The 20,171-nt window shown below is 39.0% G+C and overlaps 1 protein-coding gene across 1 annotated transcript in view; it reads right to left on the minus strand.

Annotated features, from left to right (window-relative positions):
• CTNNBL1 (catenin beta like 1) overlaps positions 1–20,171 on the minus strand; it is a 170,303-nt gene that overhangs the window by 140,369 nt on the left and 9,763 nt on the right. Inside the window, exon 2 of the mRNA XM_060123028.1 lies at positions 487–675. Coding sequence (XP_059979011.1) covers positions 487–675 — 189 coding nt within the window. The remainder of the gene's footprint in view (positions 1–486; positions 676–20,171) is intronic.

The raw sequence follows: 20,171 nt of genomic DNA on the forward strand, positions 1-20,171 counted from the left end.
CCTAATCCCCTAACTGCGCCTTTAATTTCTTCAACTTCATTGCTTTGCGAAGGCCATCTCAACTGCCTGAAAAGCCCTTCCTCCACTTGTTTGACAAAATTCTACTCCTCTTTCAAAGACTATTGACTGTACTTAAAAATGAGTGCCCTCTATGTGTCCTCAGTACTGGCTAGGAAGCCTCTCTGACCCTCCTCAGTCCATACTAATTGCCCCACAGTTCAGTGCTTGGGCCTCGATTATAATATATAATCCAGAATAATTTAAAAACTCTATCTGTAATGTTCTTTACAGTTTGTAAGATGCTTTCCCAACTCCATTATTCCACTTAACCTTCATGTCAACACTGTGAAATAAGTATTCTTAACCCCATTTTACAGATTAAGCTGGGAAGTTCAGGGAAATTAAGCATTTAGCACTGAATTACACTCTACAGATGCTGTGTCAGGGCCGAGCATCTGAGCTCCAAGCCCAGCTCTGCCACCTTACCTCTTCCTCTTCCTCCTCACCCTCTCTGTCAATGATTTGAAGCAGCCGTTTTTTGTCATCATCTGCTTCTTCTACCACAGTCATTTCCTCCTCCCGAAAGCGGCCACGCTCTCGAGTACCAGCTTGTCTCCGACGCATCTTCAGCTCTTCCTCTTCATCATCCCGGGGACGTTTTGTGCCCCTGTTGGGCTAAGGAAGAGAAAAAAGAAACACAGGATTTTAGAGCTGGAAAATATGTATAAGGGCATACATACCAAGCATTCTAAAAGTTTTCAGAATTCCCTGACTGAAAAACACCAGAGCATACAATTTCTCCCACAGAATGAAGTAAAGCTCTAAGTGGTTATTTTTCAGACCTGCAACGATTCTATAAATACATGATTACAGTCACCTACAAGGTAGCTGGTTTTTGTTACAAGTATTTTTCAATATGTAAAGTTTAGCACTTCACAGAAGTTCCTGTATATACAGAAATCACGGGGAACAAGGCTACTTTGAGAAGGGAACGCTGGGTTAAGCTCAATTTACTAGTTAGGATTCAGTCCCCAACACCAGTCCCTTAGTACCTGGTTTTAATTCAGATTTAAAAAAGATTATAGTCACTCACAAGTAATTCAAACAGAGAATATTACATACACAACTTCCAAGGGTCTACAACATTCTAAATTCCTACTTTCCAGCAGAGTAGAGTAAGGCCCAGAGGTCAAGTATTACCCAAGGTCACAAAGCCAGGAGCAGCACTGAAAATAGAACGGCACTTCCGGACTCCTAGTCCAGGGCTTTTCCCACCGCACTGTTAGGGTCTCATTCTCCCTCTGACAATGCAATCCATGGAGGAGTTTTTACAATTGCTTGCCATTCAGCTGGAATAAAACAGGGCACTACTGAAATGGGCCTCAGAACTGAGGAAAAAGAGCACCGCACTAGATATCAAACAGCCCAATATCTCCATTCAGCTCGAGTTACTACTGTGCAACTTTGGGCACATCATTTAACCTCTCTAAGCCTTACTTTCCTCATCTGCAAGTGGAGATTATTACCCTTTTCTCCCTGTGAACTTCAGAAAAGATGTTTTTGTGTGTATTTAAAAAATTTTTTTCAGCTTTATTGGGATATAACTGACAAATAATTTGTGCAAGTTTAAGGTGTACAACATGATGATTTGATTCATACATATTTTGTGAAATGATACCACAATAAGGTTAGTTAATACCTCTATCACCTCACATAATTACCTTTCCCCACCACCACTGATGGTGAGAACATTTAAGATCTCAGCAACTTTCAAGTATACGATACAGTATTATTAACTACAGTCACTCTGCTATACATTAGGTCCCCAGAACTTATTTACCTTATAACTGGAAGTTTGTCCCAAACAGTGGCAAACTGTAGTGAAAGAACACTAAACAATACTAAACAAATATATAAAATTATTACTATGAGTTAATTAATCCAAATGATTCTGTCTTCCCCAACACAAAACATTTGTGTTAGGCTCTTCAACGAGCTTTTCTTTATCTGTTACAATAACTGCACACACCAACAGTGTGCTAGGTACAATGTGGTATGTCACTACCGAAGTGAAGAAAATGCTACATTCACTGCCAGCCTGCTAAGTTGCTTTTGGTGATAACAGACAAATTTCTATTATACATGATACACATCTCACTCACCCTGTGACTTATAACCCACACTGTTACTGAACTCTGCTACCCGAGTGGTACAAAGGCATTCCCCTCTATATTCATGTACCCTGCTGATTCCACATACCAGGTGCTTCAGTAAGTCTAAGCATACGACATTGCTTAGAAAACTCACATTAGACAATTCGGTTTGTGGGGTACCACCTGCTATTTTTCACTCTGTTCCTGAGTCTCCCTGGGATGGATTAAAATTTCATATGATCACACTCTATTTCCATAAATATAAAAATTACAAAAATCTGTTGTCATCATTACTAGTCTACACGTTTAAAAAAAAGAAGAAGAAAAAGAAAAAGGAAATCAACATGCCAGTAACCAAAGAGTACAAAAAAAGGAGGTGGTGGTTTTCATGTGAGGAGAAGGAGGTAGCTTGCTCCTAAAGGAGGGCAGGCTTCAAACTAGGTAGCGCCACAGCAGGTAAGGAACTTCAGCCCTCTGGGAGCACTAATTCTTTCAGGCTCCTAAAACAAGCCCTGCTGCGGTTCTGATTAGTGTGAGCCTATTGCAGCAGCCAAATCAAAGCATGAGCTCCACAGTCCTCCATGGAGAGGAGATTTCTGGACTGTTTATCTCAGCGCAGAGAAAAAAGGCAGTGGACCACAATTAAAAGGAGAAAGCTAAATACTGCCACAGTTAAGAAATGCAAAAAAAAGAACAATGGCAATGTCTCTTTTGAACACATCTTCCAATCCACTTCTGTAAAACAAACATTTCAGAGGTCCGGGAGGAGTTTCATTTTTACCACTAATAATTTCCACTGAAATAGCACTTTCCTTCTGCAGAACTTAAAGCACTCCTTTTAATCTTCACCCCATCTCTGGGGATGAGAAGTAGTTAACAGTTCTATTTTATAAGCAGGGAGACAGGATGCCTGAGATCCTTTAATAAACTCTTGCAAAGACAACCTGGTGCCTTCTAAAAGTTGAAACTGATCTCTGGGAAGTTTGCCAATTTCCATGATTCCAGGACCCTAGCTGAGACAGATCTGAGGGACTTTCAGGCAAGAACATATAAACATAAGTCATACAAGATGTTAGGCAAGTTAAAATAATATTTGTTAAACCATTCATTCAACAAATAATTTATTAAAGAATTCCAAGGCTTGAAGGATCCTCAAGTAATCAGCCTGGCCTAGTACCAGTCCCAGGCTTCCATTAGGGTAATGTCTAAATAGGGACACAGGGATAGACAGGGCTAGAACGGATTCTTGAGACAAGAATAGCTTTGCTAATCTTTGTGAATAGTCTAAGCACATTCCTAAGAGGGCAACCTTTAGGTTTAGCCACTGTATCTCCAATTTCCTTCCCCCTCATACAGGGTATTCGGCTTTAGCTCCCCTCATGGAGGACAACTCTGTAGCAGAGCACAGCAGAACCCATCCCACTGGGATGCTTTGACATGGTTCCTCGACAAACATAACAGCTCCCACCTCCCTCTCCAACAGATGGATAAGCCTCCCAAAGGCCCGATATATTTTATTTCAGCATTTTTCTCTCCCAAGGCAAAATTTTAAAAACTTCTGTTCTTTACTTCTCTACTCAACTCTCAATTCTTTTTCAGATACTAACCCTCCAAATAGAGAAGTTCCTACTCATTTCTGAAATTTGACCATTCTGAGTAATAAAGGTTAAAATTCATTTCTTTAACAAATATATAATAAGTGCCAACTATATATAAGGCACTGTGCTGGGGACTGGGGACACATGGCATAAAGACAAACATTGCTTTGTTATCAAGGGGCTTAACAATCTAGGACATAGCAGTCCAATCAAAATATAATACAAGCCATAGATATAATTTAAAATTGTTTTAGCAGCCAAACAAAAAAAGAAACAGATGAAATTAATTTCAATAATATATTTTATTTAATCCAATATATCTAAAATATTACCTTTTCAACATGTAATCAATATAAAAAATTACTAATGAAGTATTTTACTTTTTTTTTTTTTAATACTAAGTCTTTGGAATTTGGTAGATGTATTTTACACTCGTGGTGTATCTCAACACAGAACCAGCCCTATTTCATGTGCCCAACAGCCATGTGCAGCGAGTGGCTACCATACTAGACATCCCAGGTTTAGGGAATTTTCATCTGAGGGGTTCCTGTTCCCTGATAATGTCAAAATGAAATTGGATTTCTGGCAACACTGAATGAAATAGGGACTCATATTCAGCTGAAGTCCTATTTGTAAAAGACCCCCATTAAAATCTGTGAAGCTAACAACACCCTGCCCCAGAAATAAACTTCTAGATTATATTTACCAGTATTCACCACTGAGAGAGTGATCAGTTATACAAAACAAAGCAAGAATATGTAAGTGGGGAAGAACCTAGGAACTGCCGAACTGATTTCACTACAGAAGAGACAAAGGACTCTGGATCCAGAAAGGCAGCACTCACAGCCTGTCAGAGAGGTCATCAGCTCAGGCCTGAGCTCTCCTTGCATTTTACACAACCAATCCCAAGAGGATTAAGCCAGTCTTACCAGTCACCTTTGGAGATTAATTTGTTTTGGTATCTGAAAGGTGTTTGGAATCCCTCAAGATGAAGGAATGACAAAAGAAATTGTTCTTAATAAAGTCATTTCTCTGCTTCTGCTGCCCACAGCAGAAAAATGATTAACTCTTAACTTCTGATGTACTAGAATATCAGCCTTTTAAGGATTTTTACAATCTTCTACATTCCCTGCCTTATTCCCAATAGGTGGCGAGCGGAATAAATGCTCACTAAGCATTTGCCACCATCCAACCACACAGCTGGTACCCTTTCTAGGATACACAAAGGATTCCCACTTGCTCAAAGCTTATAGGAAGCTCCAAGAATATACATATAATATGTCTTTACTTTCCAAAAATCTTGATGCCTTGTGTGTGTTTGTGTGTGTATGATGGATGATATATATACCCATCCCCCTAGAAATAGAAATCAAGACATCTCCATGAAAGCTTTGAAAGAATTAAAAAATTAAATAAGCAATCTGCCTAGACTAGTCCCTGCATACCCAGACAATATCCAACCTAAGCTTTAGGTTTCATTTCTCTCCCCCCCCCACCTTTTTAATTAAAAAGCAGTGAGAAGCTGTAGCTATAATGAGGGGCTGTGGGAAAATGCAGTTATATTGGGCTCAAAGTAATGTACCATAGGAAGAGGCTACATCACCAGAACGAATCCTAAATTAAAACTCCACTATGAAACCAACCCCATTTCCTCTGAGCATGCAATCTATATTATCGCATTTATGGTCTGTCTCGACCTCAATTAGACTTGGGGGTGGGGGAGAAGAAAGGGGACTTCTATAATATGCAATAATGGTATCATTATGATAAATTATGAAAACACACAGTGCAATTATTAATGTGAAGAGCACATTTGTACCAGGCTATAACAATGTAGATGTATACTGCAGGGGGACATCTATAGCTCAATATTCCATGTTACCTGGCTAAGAAGTGGAGTAATTTTCATAAAATGTACTTTCATGTTAATGGAAGAAAAATATGTTCACTTTTATTAAGGAAATGGAAAAATTCAAAGGAAATCTTCTATTAACTTTATAATAAACCAGGAATTCTTCACCTAGCATCAAGAAGGTCACATATCTTCAGAAAAGGGCCTTCCAAGTGGGGGCATAAAGTGCTGTTTCCTAAATATGAAACAATGGGAAAGACTCAAATGTGAGCTGAAAGAGATAATCTAGTTTATCCCTCTTTTCACAGAAATAGGGAAACCTGAGCTTGGTGGGTTTAAGCACCTTGTCTGTGGTAGGCAATAATATAAGCCTTCTAATTCCCAATATAATTTGTTTCCTCCTTCGCTATACTAACTAGTCATTCCTAACCTGTGTGCAATGGTGATATCCTGTTTGGAGAATGAATTTTGGAGTCAGATTTTCCTAAATTCAAATCCTAGTCCCTCTACTTAGCAGCCCTGGGAAGTAACTTACCCACTCCAGGCTTGAGTTTTCTCAATCTATAAACTAGGAACAACCCGCACTTTCACACAGACGTTTTATATATATATATATGTATGTACATAAAGGCCAATGTTTCTAAAGTGCTAAACACAGTTTAGCCCACAGAAGACAATACGTGTATCTCTCCTGGACACATCTGACTTAAAATCAAAGAACCTCAAGGTTGGAGAGGGTGTTGACCATTAACAGGTGTTAAAACAAGGATCCCATTTTTAACATCAAAATATTTGACAGACCCCACCCCAGCTGCACTTTTTTAGTATCCAGTAATTGAGAAAATACACAATGACAACAAACAAATACATTTCTATGTATTTGGTAATACTTTTCATTGAATTTGTGTTTTTAACTCCCACATTTACGAGAGAGAAGAGAAGACATGGAGAAACAGAAAAAGAGAGACTGATTAATTTTGAGAGAGATTTTGAGAGATTGAGATTCATTCTACAGAAAATGCTTGAGTATATCTGGATTCAAAACCTCTTGCAATAATTCTGAGTCACTAGAGACAATCCAGACTTTAGGAATCCAGATTTAATCCAGATTTAACTCAATTATCTTTCTGAGGTTTGAAAACCCTTTAAAATATTTCTGCTAGGCACAGGCTGGGGTTTCCTAACACTTTCGGTGACCAGAAACTTAACCTCCTCCTAAACTGCACTCCCTCCATCTCTGGATCACTCAGAGAGTTCATTCAATTAAGGGGAAACATTTCAACTTAATAATTTTCTTCCCCAGTCCATAATCTTTCTCCTTAAAGCAATATAAAATAGGTTTAATCTCACTCTCACATTAAAAAAAAAACACTTTATATCATTTTAAGACAGTAATCCTATTTCATTCTTCCTCTCTCATTGCCTTTTTTCAGAATAAACACTTTCAATATGAGATGGGAAGAATGTATGCAACATAGTTAAGGGAGGTGTACACATAATTAAATTCCTTCCTACCTTTATTTGGGGATTTCATAATTTCAAAGCTTTCTGATACCTCTTCAGGTGATTAGACATATGGAATGTCACAAACCCAAGCTTGTGGACGGATTGCTTTAACCAATACGAAGTGTTCAGAAATCATCTGCTGTTAACCTCACCTGATTACATTTTGTCAGAATAAAAAGGAGTTTTCAAACACTCATTTTTACCAGATGGTAGTGAGTGGCCTGACCCAGAAGTTACAGATGAGCTGCAGTAATGAGTTTTCCCTTGCCTTTGCTGGCTGCACATTCACTGGTGACATTTTACAACTAGGGCTTCTGGCTCAATCAATATTTGCAGGCATGAAACCTGCCAAAGTTAACATCAGGGCTCCCTTGCAAATTTGCTTAAGGCATCAGAACTGAAAAAGCTCACAATCTCTAATGCTGCAACTATCATCAGCCAAAGTTCATAATTAGGGATCAGAGTCATCAGAGACAGAAAATTCTACCCACTCAAAGGGTTGTTGTGATCGTTAAAACATCTTACAAAGAGGTTTTGTGTAAGCTATAAAGTGCTATGTCAATGTAAGGGAATATCATTATCATGTTTTTAAGAAATATCTGAGTGTCTAGAACAAAAAAATAGCACAATTTGTATGGAAACACAAAAGACCCCGAATAGCCAAAGCAATCTTGAGAAAGAAAAACGGAGCTGGAGGAATCAGGCTCCTGACTTCAAACTATACTACAAAGCTACAGTAATCAAGACAGTATGGTACTGGCACAAAAACAGAAATATAGATCAATGGAACAGGATAGTAAGCCCAGAGATAAACCCACGCACATATGGTCACCTTACCTTTCATAAAGGAGGCAAGAATATACAGTGGAGAAAAGACAGTCTCTTCAATAAGAGATGCTGGGAAAACTGGACAGCTACATGTAAAAGAATGAAATTAGAACACTCCCTAACACCATACACAAAAATAAACTCAAAATGGATTAAAGACCTAAATGTAAGGCCAGACACTATTAAACTCTTAGAAGGAAAACATAGGCAGAACACTCCATGACATAAATCACAGCAAGATCCTTTTTGACCCACCTCCTAGAGGAATGGAAATAAAAACAAAAATAAACAAATGGGACCTAATGAAACTTAAGAGCTTTTGCACAGCAAAGGAAACCATAAACAAGACAAAAAGACAACCCTCAGAATGGGAGAAAATATTTGCAAACGAATCAACAGACAAAGGATTAATCTCCAAAATATATAAACAGCTCATGCAGCTCAATATTAAAGAAACAAACAACCCAATCCAAAAATGGGCAGAAGACCTAAATAGACATTTCTCCAAAGAAGATATACAGATGGGCAAGAGGCACATGAAAAGCTGCTCAACATCACTAATTATTAGAGAAATGCAAATCAAAACTACAATGAGGTATCACCTCACACTGGTCAGAATGGCCATCATCAAAAAATCTACAAACAACAAATGCTGGAGAGGGTGTGGAGAAAAGGGAACCCTCTTGCACTCTTGGTGGGAATGTAAATTGATACAGCCACTATGGAAAACAGTATGGAGGTTCCTTAAAAAACTAAAAATAAAACTACCATATGACCCAGCAATCCCACTACTGGGCATATACCCTGAGAAAGCTGTAATTCAAGAAGAGTCATGTACCACAATGTTCACTGCAGTTCTATTTACAATAGCCAGGACATGGAAGCAACCTAAGTGTCCATCAACAGATGAATGGATAAAGAAGATGTGGCACATATATACAACAGAATGTTATTCAGCCATAAAAAGAAACAAAATTTATTTGTAGTGAGGTGGATGGACCTAGAGTCTGTCATACAGAGTGAAGTAAGTCAAAAAGAGAAAAACAAATACCGTATGCTAACACATATATATGGAATCTAAAACAAAAAAAGAAAAAAATGGTCATGAAGAACCTAGGGGCAAGATGGGAATAAAGACGCAGACCTACTAGAGAATGGACTTGAGGATATGGGGAGGGGGAAGGGTAAGCTGGGACAAAGTGAGAGAGTGGCATGGACATATATACACTACCAAATGTAAAATAGATAGCTAGTGGGAAGCAGCCGCATAGCACAGGGAGATCAGCTCAGGGAGATCAGCTCGGTGCTTTGTGACGACCTAGAGGGGTGGGATAGGGAGGGAGGGAGGGAGACGCAAGAGGGGATGGGGATGTATGTATATGTATAACTGATTCACTTTGTTATAAAGCAGAAACTAACATACCATTGTAAAGCAATTATACTCCAATAAAGATGTTAAGAAAATAAATGCTCAATAAATATGTATTGATTAAAAAAAAAGAAATATCTGAGTGGCAATTCCAGATATTCATATATAATTATATATTATGCCTATACAAGAATCACGGCAATATGCCACCTTTTTTTTCTGGAAGAAAAACCAGGTACCAAAAATTCCTCAAAATCTCCAAGCAAAGTCATTGCAAATACTAAACAGAACCCTCATGTACTTATTAATTCCCAATTTAAAAAATTACAGGTACTAAGAGTACAGTAATTACTGGAGAATGTGGGTTTTACCAATGTCCACGGTGGGGGCGGAGGTGAGGGGGAATCAATGTATCAAAAATTAACATTACCAAAGATCTCACTTATGATCTATAATCTGACTGGCTGACAAGTAACATGAATATGATTTATAACTTAAATCACTAGTCACGAAGACACTACTTAATCAATTTTTCCTGCCAAAAAAATTCTTACTCCTTGTTAAAGCCTGAATATATATCCATCTCGTTTCCAAAGGGTGTGTAGATTTCTTTTTTGGAAGTACAAACTATTCTTTAGCATTCATGATTTACTTTGACATTTTCTCTGATTAATTCTACAGCTGCAACAGTAAGCTGAATATTGATTCTGTTTCTTTATCAAGCCTAACAGAGGCAGATACTTGTAAAATCATTGTAAGGTAAACTACCTCCATTTTAACAGACATTATGAATGTTTTGTCAGCTACATCAGAACCATGATCATTCACTCATTCACTCAGGAAGTGTTTACTGAGCTAACAGAACCTGAACATCACTCTACTAGGTGTTGGAGGGAATATTAGACATCAAAACAAGAACAACAGAACTGCACTGACCTAAAAAAAGCAACACAGTATACAATGCAAAGAGCAGTGGACCAATAATCATAAAAATCTGGGTGCTAGTGAATCACTTAAAAGTCACATGACCTTAGATAAGTCATCTGACTTACCAGCACTGCATTTAAAAAATGCTCTGCCCTTGCTCTGCTACCTCACAGGATTGTCTTTAGTAAGATAAGGGAGAATAAGATTAAATAAAATAAAGATACAGCACTTTAAAGAAAAAAGAGCCTAGGATTCAATTTCTTTTAATGACAGCTAACTGCAAAGTCCTATATATACAATAGACTTTTCAGCTTTTGACAAGGAATAGAATCACAACTATGATTTCAAAAGAAAAAATACTGAGTAGCCCATAAGCATGTAAAAAGGGACTCAGTCTCATTAGAAATCAGGGAAATGCATATAAAAACCAGGAAATATCATCTGGTTGGCAAAAATAAAAAAATTAAAATCTGGCAATATCATGTGTTAGTGAGGATATAGAGAAACAAATTAAAACATGCTGATAGAAGAGTAAATGAGTACAGAGCTAATTGGTGATACCTAGTAACACTGAAGATGCATATATTCTATGACTATCCCAGCAGTTCTACTCCTAGGTATACACATTAGAGAAATTCTCAGACATATGAACAAGGACATATTTAAAGAATGTTCACTGGAGCATATTTGTAATAAGAAAAAAAATTTCAATGATCACTGGATGCATATATAAGCAGTAATCATTAAAAAAAATGACTGGGAATAATAATCAACAAATTCAGGATAGTGATGGCTTCTAAGAAGGGTAATAAAGAAGTTGGATTAAGGACGGCTACACAATGAAATGGGATTAGGGAAGGGTACACAGGACACTTCAACTGTATTTATAATATTTTATTTCTTAAAAAATGATCTGAAATAAACTAGGCAAAATGGTATGGTTATGCACATACTTAGGGGGGGAAAAAAAGGAGACCACTAGAAGCTAGCAGGGAATCATGCAGAACAAGTCATGCCCAACTGGTTGTAGTCCCTTGATATGGTTTCTGCTGATTAAGGTTAAGGGTTTACAATACCTACAGAGTACCTTTATCTCAACAAGATCTTTCACAAAGTCACTCAAGTGGGCAGATGGAGAAATGTGGGTGAATGGTAGTATAGAGAGATAGATTCATAATAGGTTAAACCAAAAGAGTATGAGCAGTATAAAGTCCCTTGTTTAAATTCAAAATAGCAAATAAAGTCCCTGCCAGAGGAAATATGACTTAAAAATAATTCATTCAGGAAAGAGCTGATGGTTTTAGTTAATGTCATTTTCAACAGGATGGCCAACTTTAATTTTTTAAAAATCTAAGGCATATTAAGGGTGCACTATTAGAAGCATAACATCTAATTCGACTACAGTCCCGTAGCGCTGAGTTAGCTACCACACTTGAAAAGAGGCATTACAATCTCAATATTGCATGAGCAGGATAGTACAGGGTCTGGAAACCTTGCCATAGAAAAAAACCAATAAGGGAATGAGAGAAGAGTTAGGGAGGGACCCAAGAGTCACCTTCGGTTACTCAAATGATGCCTTGGAATGGAGTAAGCACGTATAGTGCTACCATGAAGAGCAGACCACCTTCCTTTCCCCTTTTGTTCCAGCTAGAAAAACCCTACTCAGCCTTAAACTCCAGCTCAAAGGCCACCTTCTCTAGGAGTCATCCAAATGCTCCAGTAAGACCTCTGAGCTTCCTCAGCAATGTATCACATCAACACACAACACGTGCATTAATAAATCTCCATCTCCTCTACTAAGTCATATGCTAGGTCCTCAAGGGTAGGTGCCCTGAGATCTGACCCTTGCTGCTAACACCTCAGCACCCCACAGTGCCCAGCTCATAGCAGGTACTTAACCCACATTGCTAAATCAATGAGAGACAAGGGAAGAGGGCAGATAAACCAATGAACTATCCAAGAATCATAATTCACTATTAGCAAATGTATACAATGTATGCATATTCTCAGAATTTCTTGGATCATTAGATTACTGCAACCAGGCAGAATTCATCTGTTCTATGTGTTCTATCTACATATTTAATCATTTTATGCCACCCTGGGCTACATAGCTTAGTAAATTTTCTAATGATGGCACCAAGTGATATTCAGAGGGTAAGAAGAGTAAAACTCAGATTCAGACAAAGTGTATCCATACAACCTCATAATTTACAGATGAATAAACTAAGACTCAAGGATGAGCCTGAAGCCATAGAGCTGGGTCTGGAATCTAACTCTCACTTTTACAGCAGCAGTATACACAACCCCCCAGTCAGCTTTCCCTAGTCACAACTTCAGAAACTATCATCTAAAGGCATAATTTGCATCATCTCTCCCTGCTGCCATCATCGTTCAACCAACACCAAAATCCCTCCTGCCACTTTTCTGCCCATGCCGTTAGCCAGGAAAGCTCTTTTCTGTAGTTGCTTCTTGCCTGTTTGGAAGCTCACTGACCAGAAGCGCTTACTGTCATCTGTCTATATGGAGATTTTGGTAAAACTCCCTCCGCCAGATCATCTGGGGAACCCACAATGAGCCCAGGGGTTACCCACCTTGAACACCAGTCCACTTTGAATCTTTAAACATTAAATAACAAATTAATATGGCAAAGCTATTTTAAATTATTTAAACTATTTCCAAAGGCTCAGACACAAGAAATTCACTTTATTATTTAAATATCTAACATAAAGGTTAGATATTTTATAAGTGCATGTCACAGAGGCTGGGGGAGGTGGAGTATGCATTCAGCAACCAGCAGACCCACACAATGGCTTTGCAAGTTACATGGCACATCTGTTACATGTAATCGTGATGACAGAGACGTCTCCAGCCAGTGGACTACTGCCTCTAGCAATGCACAATTCCATTAACACTAAAGTGGGGAAGAAAATCTTTAACTACTTTTTCTATAAGTTGCCTCTAAGGTCATTGCCAAGACTCAAAACTGCATTCCTCTTTCAAACAGCAGGAGTGATTGTGGTGGGGAGGCAGGGCAGTGTATACTAGCAAGAAGACAGACAGGAAAGAAAAAAGTGGAGATATTTTGAGAAAATGGGAAGGGGCGGAATATTCAGAGCATACTGAATGGCCTGGGAATAAATGAGTGAGAACCAGATCATATGTGAGAAACGAGTCATGTTATTTATTTACAAAATCTAGGTCTTTCACAGTTGCTTATTAATTCCTTAAGGGTTCCAACATGGTTTTGATCTCTAGAGCCTAGGACGTCAGCTATTACCATTATTCCTTTTAAAGCTTACAACTTATCCACATAAGTCTGTTACATAATAGCTGCCACATTTATTTCAAGGAAGACAGAACTCACATGAAACTTTACCCTGAGTATCTTGTTAAAAAGAGTATTTTTCAACATTATGGGTAATACTTTAAAGTCTGAAAATGTAGCACGATTTTACAACACAATTTCCAGCACTAGAGTGCCGACTTACCTATCTCTCTCGGCTTGAATGAAGTATCTAGTGTTATGGCATCTGTACATGCCTGTTGATGAGTCCATCAAAAACAATGAAAAGAGATGGCTTCATGTCTGTTTTCTTCTAAGATGCATTTTATTTTCCTCAATCCAAAGGTTTTACTATTTCTAGAAGCTTTACAAACCACTAGAGTTAGCAAAATACCTCTGTTCCCAATAAAGACAAGGATGGTAAATGAATTATTCTTAGAGTCAGAAATATTTCCTCCGCCCAGAAAACAGAAGGCACCCTGATCACCTGGCCATGTGGAATATGATCAAAAGGAATTCTTTGGTAGCCTTTGGTAGAATTTGGTAGGAATTCTTTGGTAGACACTGCAATACCTGGTAGCCTCTTGCCCAGCTACGAATCCCCTCTACAAGCTCTATCTCCACCACAACTCTCTCAGGAAGGCTATAAAATTGACTTCAAAGTGATTTCAAACTAATAACTGCTCACTCCAAGAACATTTTAGGGTACTCAATTTCCTAGCAATAGCATCTAATAGACCAGATAAGCCAAAACACACACCTCGCTGGGTGGGAAGAAACTCTACCAAGGGTTAAGATAATTAAGTAAGTGTCTTATACAGAAACAAATTAAATAAATAGTAGAATAAAATAATTGTTTTGAACCATCTCTTTCCTTTTTAAAGTTTTCTTTGAAGCTTGGTAGGCTTTTGGCATCAAAAAAACTTAAGAATTGACTGCCTTTAAAAAAATTACCTTAAAACAGTGTAAAGACAACTTTTTTTTTTGCATCATGCAAAGACAACATTACATGTTATAATACCTTTACTTTTTTTTATAAAGGAAAGCAAAGTGAATTTTCATAAGCATGTTTCCTCTGTGGGTGAATCTCTAGTTGGTTACAAGGCAAACTACCCATTAGCTGTCAATTTAGAATGATTCTAGAAAGCTAGCCCCAGAGCTCCACCAGTATCTTTTCAACAACCTCTTAATCTTGTTTATAACACCTGTGTTAAAGCAGCCTGACATCAATCCTACTCACTTGTCTCAGACTGAAATTACTTAGAAACTTGAGAATTCAGGTAAACATATTAAATATCAGAGAGTCACTGATTGAAAACGCTGTACACAAGGGAATTCGGTCACCTCTTTTAAACAAAGCTGCATAAATAAGCCAGGATGGGCCTCAATAGGCAAAGTCAGATATAAATCTTACAAAGAGCTTCTCAGGAGGCACTGAGGTCAGAGAATCGCAGGATTTAAAGAAACCATGAAGAATTCTTCCTACGGCTTCCTCACCAAGCGATTATCCAAGCTTTATAACAACGACCATTAACTGTGTGCTTATTATATACCTGGAAATTAACATTTCATTATCTTTTCAATCCTCACACAACTCTGCCAGGTAGGTAATACCATTCCCTGTTTCTTCAAGTGAGGAAACCAAGGCTCAGGTAGTGGCTTGCTTAGCGAACTGCCTAAGGTCAAAGAGCTAGAAAATAGTGGAGACAGGACTCAAATAGTCCATCTAAGCCCAAAGCTCTTGCTCTTACCGGGGCACCATACTACCTACGACCATGTGATTGGGAAATCACCCCACCTTAACTGGTTTCTGTGCTTACTACTAATCTGTTTCCCAAGGCTACTTAAACCTAAGTGTACTTTTAGCAGCTCTACCACTTTCTGTTTTAGAAACCCATGTGTGTCCCAGGCCTGTACAAAACATAATGTACATAAGAAATGATGGTAAAGTAGTCCCATTTATAGGGGAGCATGGTGCAGGGAGGAGAAAATGGATTTTAGTGGTCAGACACTTAACTTTGTTGTTACCAGTGTGTGACCTTGGTCAAATCACCACACACTGAGATCATCCTTGGAAAAAGCTCTCACAGCGAGGAAGTGCCTAACCCAGAAAAAGTACTTAATAAATGTTTAAGAAAAAAAATCAAATGGAAATGCGTGTGCCAGATATAACCAACATGAAATAAAAACTAACCTTGTTAGTTTTATCTTTTGCCTATAAGGTTGGGTAAAGAGAAAACAGCAATTATGTCTCACAATAGAGTTGGTATAAATCTGGCTAATAAATGATTAATCTCTTGTTTTGGAGTCAGAGAGCTCTGGTCTTTAAAACAACTCCAGTCAACTCTCGGGTTATTAAAGTACTGGAATCGGACTTTTATCAAGATCATCAACTGCTATTTAAGACAAGTTTCACCCAACCCACTGTCTCCTATGACTAGGGCCACTATCATTCACAAACACAGCTTAATCTCCTCTCCATCAAGATGTAAGAGACAAGAAAGAGAAGACAACTGTGGAGGTGCTAAGAGTTAACATAAAAAGATACCTGGAAGAAACCCAAATTCAGCCACCTAATCATTGATTCACTGCTTCATTCATTCATCCCTTGTTCCTTCCTTTCTTCAGTCAAGAGACATTCATTGAGTATTTACAGCAGGTACTGAGCTGGTCACTGCCCTAGAGGAACTCAAAGTCCAATGGGAAGAAAGATATGTAATCAAATAATTCCAATACAAAATTGTTGGGAAAGGCAGTCTCATGCATGCAGTATTTCAAACCCCACTCAGTCACATAAAAACGGGCCTTGGGCCTCAATACTTCTGTACAAGAGATAAGGAGCCCATACAGCCTATGCCTGGCTTATCACTTTGTATAGGAATATCTTTCCCTGTTTCAGGCTCAGCAAGTGTTCCTTTGTTCTGCTTAAGCATGTACGTCAATGGCCCTTAGTCATGCCACTAGCTTTCAGGTCTGGGTCCTCCTGCTGCTGCAAGAAAGAGGGATGCACATAGGCTAACTGTCCAGCATTGGAAGGGTGAGGGCCCTGCTAGCCACAAGGGACTGAGTACACTACTGGAGCTGATCTTGCTTTGTCTCTTCTCTATGTGAGTAAAGCATTGTTCCATCCCGTGCTTGACTGTGTTGTGTTTTCCTTGGCAACTTCAATACCAAGATGCAATGGACAGTGTTTGAAGTGCTCCCCTGGGATTGGTAACTGATGCACGGTGTTCTGCTTCCCTGGATTTGATAACCAGGGCACGGTGTTCTACTGGACAAGAATGATATATATGGTAGACAGGAGGCAAGTACAAGGTAGGGTGATGGTAGCATTCTACTCTCTAGCGTGTTTCTTTTTTTAAGCTACCTTCATCCATTGGAGCCCTCTATTAGGAAAAAGATTCTACCACCTACTTCTTGAGTGTCTTTGGGCAAGTCACTAAACCTCTGTGAACTAACTTTCCTCACCTACACAATGGGAATAAGAATACTAACTTCTCAGGGTTGCCTTTTGGGTGAGACAGAACAACATATCAAATCAAATAGCACAATGTCTGGCTCTCAGTAGGCTTCAATACCTGGCAGTTCCCAGCCTTCTGTTTTGTTCTTTTGGCTTGGTGACATAGGGAGGAGAAAACACATATTCTTTTATCTCGTTAAAAGTATGACAATTCCTACAAGCTCCTCTTTGAGGTGTTTTTCATTCACTGCAAATCAGGAACATACTAAACCTATAAGTAACCCCTTCTCCCACAAACGCAAAGATAATCTGTCAATTGAAGGCATATCTGCCATTAATGCAGAGGCAATACTTCAAGCCCAGCGGCATACCTACCTCCTGATATTATCCTGTTAGGCTTGGTGTCATGCTCCTGAAAAAAAGCTATACTCACTGCACTCAGCAATCAAAGTGCCTCTGCCTCACACAAGATGAACCATGGCTAAAAATTGCTTTCTTTAATTAAAATAAGACTTCCTCAACCTCAGCACAACTAGAATGTGGAGCCCAATATCAGACTGTCAACCAGTCTCCATCTTGCTCTAATGGTGGTTTGAAGCACACAGAAAAGTAGAGGGAAAATTACTAATTTAAACAAAATGTTTAATCCTCTAATTATGGGACAGGATCCAGGAATATGGAAAGTGATTTACAATCTTCATTATGGAATCCCCACCAACCACTAGCACAAGTCATGTCAGCCAGAAGGCAAATGCCATCTCTTTTTCCGCCACTGGGCCTTCTGTGTCCTTATAAGTTCTGTGGGGATGGAAGAAGAAATCTTTGGAAAAAGAAAAAAATGAGGTACAAGAATCAGAATTTCTGTCTCTCCAAGTTCACTATGCTGAATGAGGTGTAAGGATTCCCCCAGTGAGAAGCCAGGGAGATAATATTCAGTGACTACATTGGCAGGCTAAGCAGACTGAGGGCCTTTGAAACTCTCAAGTCTTGTAAAAACTGCCCAACTCAAGTGGTGCTTAAGTAATTCTTTTTATTTGCTGAGAAGTCCTGTCATCCTCCTCTCATCAGTGGTAAGAGATGCACAGAAAATTAGGTGGTGCCCAGCAACGGCACCTCTGGTCAGAAGGAAATCTGTTCCTCTGCAGATATGCTTGTACCATTGCTAATTTGTGTTAATCTCTGCCCTTTCAGATCTCTATGTGCTAACTCAGGAAAAAAAAGTCCCTACCAACTAACTCTGACAAGTCTGATGGCAGAACTCCCACTGGAGAATCAGCAGACAGCAAAGGCAGGCAATTATTCCCCTTCATTAGAGAGAGTTCTTTTTAATTTTTTTTTTTTAATTTTTGAAAACAACAAGTAGCCATTCACAGGCACTGCTCACTGCAGTCACTTATACAACTGGCAGAAACTGAAATCCCCCCCAATCCAACTAAAAAAGATGTCCTGGAAGTAACCAGAAATGACTATGCCCCTTTAATTACCTACCCACTGTAATGTAAAACCAGACATAGAGAGGATGGCCACAGCAGATCTGGGCAAAACAGTGGTGATATTTAATCATCAGTCCAGACCATGTGCAACTGTTTTGCAGAAGCACATGAAGTTTATGGATTCCAAAGCTTCCTACGAGTTACCAGGTGCTGAGGGTCAGCTGCACTGTCCTCAGGTCCACCAGAGGCTGCTTTCTTCATTCTCTCCAGGCCAGGGTGCTCAACAAAAGGCACCAAGCCCACATTTTCTGTGCCAAGCCTGGCACTAGGAGAGTGTTGCTTCTTGATTAAGCCAGAACCCAGATTAAATGTTTAGAACTGGGAAATTCTGAAAACAACCTAGGCGGGAAAGCAATTATTCTAGGGAGAGCACAGCTTCAGCTGCGGCCCTCCACAGCACAAAGGTGAGTTCTATCCCCTTTGAACGACTAAGCTGGCCAGATTTGCTCCCCTACAATCTATTCTCCATTTGGCAGAGGCAGTGATCTTTTAAAACTTAACCAAACTGTGTCAGTCCACAGCTTAAAACCCCTAATGGTTTCCCAATGTACCAACAATAACATCTAAACATTTTAGGGCTTCCCATCCTCCCCACAGCAGACCTCTCCGTCCTTATCTCTGTCCCTGCCTCACTCGTCATGCTCTATGCCATACTGCCTCAAACATGACAAGCTTGGTCCCACCTTAGGACTTTTGTAGTGGTTTTCCCCTTGGCTTACATTGCTGTTCCCACAGCTCTTCATGTGGCTGGATCCTTCTCATTATTCATTCTCAGCTCAAATGTTACCTCCTCAGAGAGGCCTTCTGGAACCTTCTGATGATCCCCAATCATTCAATTACATCAGCCCATTTTTCCCTTCATATCTCTGTTTAAAATATCTTGTTTTTGTTTCTCTAGTACTATTTGTTTGCCAGTTTAGGTGTTCTTATTTATTTGTATTTGTTTTTCTTATATATTTTCTGTCTTGCCTCCCTGGGTATAAGTTCTATAAAGACAAGGGACAGCAACTGTCTTGTGTATCACTCTATTCCTGATGCCTAGTATAACATCCTGCATTTAGTAGGCATTTAATAAATTTGTTGAATAATTTAAAAATGAAAGGCTCGATACGGATTACTAATCTGAATGAAGTTTACTAGCCCTTGAAAATCTGGACTGGCTCACAGCCTGACGGTGAGCATGTGTCATAATGCCCTAGAAACATACAAAACACCAGCAGAGAACTGATGTACTATTAATGGTTAAGTCTATTAAAGATTCCAAAAGTAATTTTAAACTTAGTTACTCTTAACTGGGGGGGGGTCAAATAAAAATGTAATTAATCCTCAATTTTATGTACTAACAGAATAAGCACATGAATAATGCCAAAGTGTTCAATAATTGATCATACCTGCCTTTGGAATATAGTCAGACACAGTCAGAGAGAAGCATCATAATACCCTGTGCTTGACTTCAAATCCTTCTCAGTTCAGTCACTGACTTTGGACACTGCTGGGTAGTTGAAGGGAAGTCTAAGGAGCCAAAGTAGACAATCTGCTTACAGGAAACTGATCATCTAAAATGAGTTAAGAGATGAAAATGCACTGTGGTAGTCTCACTAGATCTTTCACTGAACTCAGGATGAAGGTAATCTAGTTTGTTCACCAACCCACAGTGGAGCTGGGGTTCCAAAGTTTAGGCCAACACACTTTCAGATCACTC

Source organism: Lagenorhynchus albirostris, chromosome 15 (assembly GCF_949774975.1).
Source record: "Lagenorhynchus albirostris chromosome 15, mLagAlb1.1, whole genome shotgun sequence".
In the NCBI taxonomy this organism is placed as follows: domain Eukaryota; kingdom Metazoa; phylum Chordata; class Mammalia; order Artiodactyla; family Delphinidae; genus Lagenorhynchus; species Lagenorhynchus albirostris.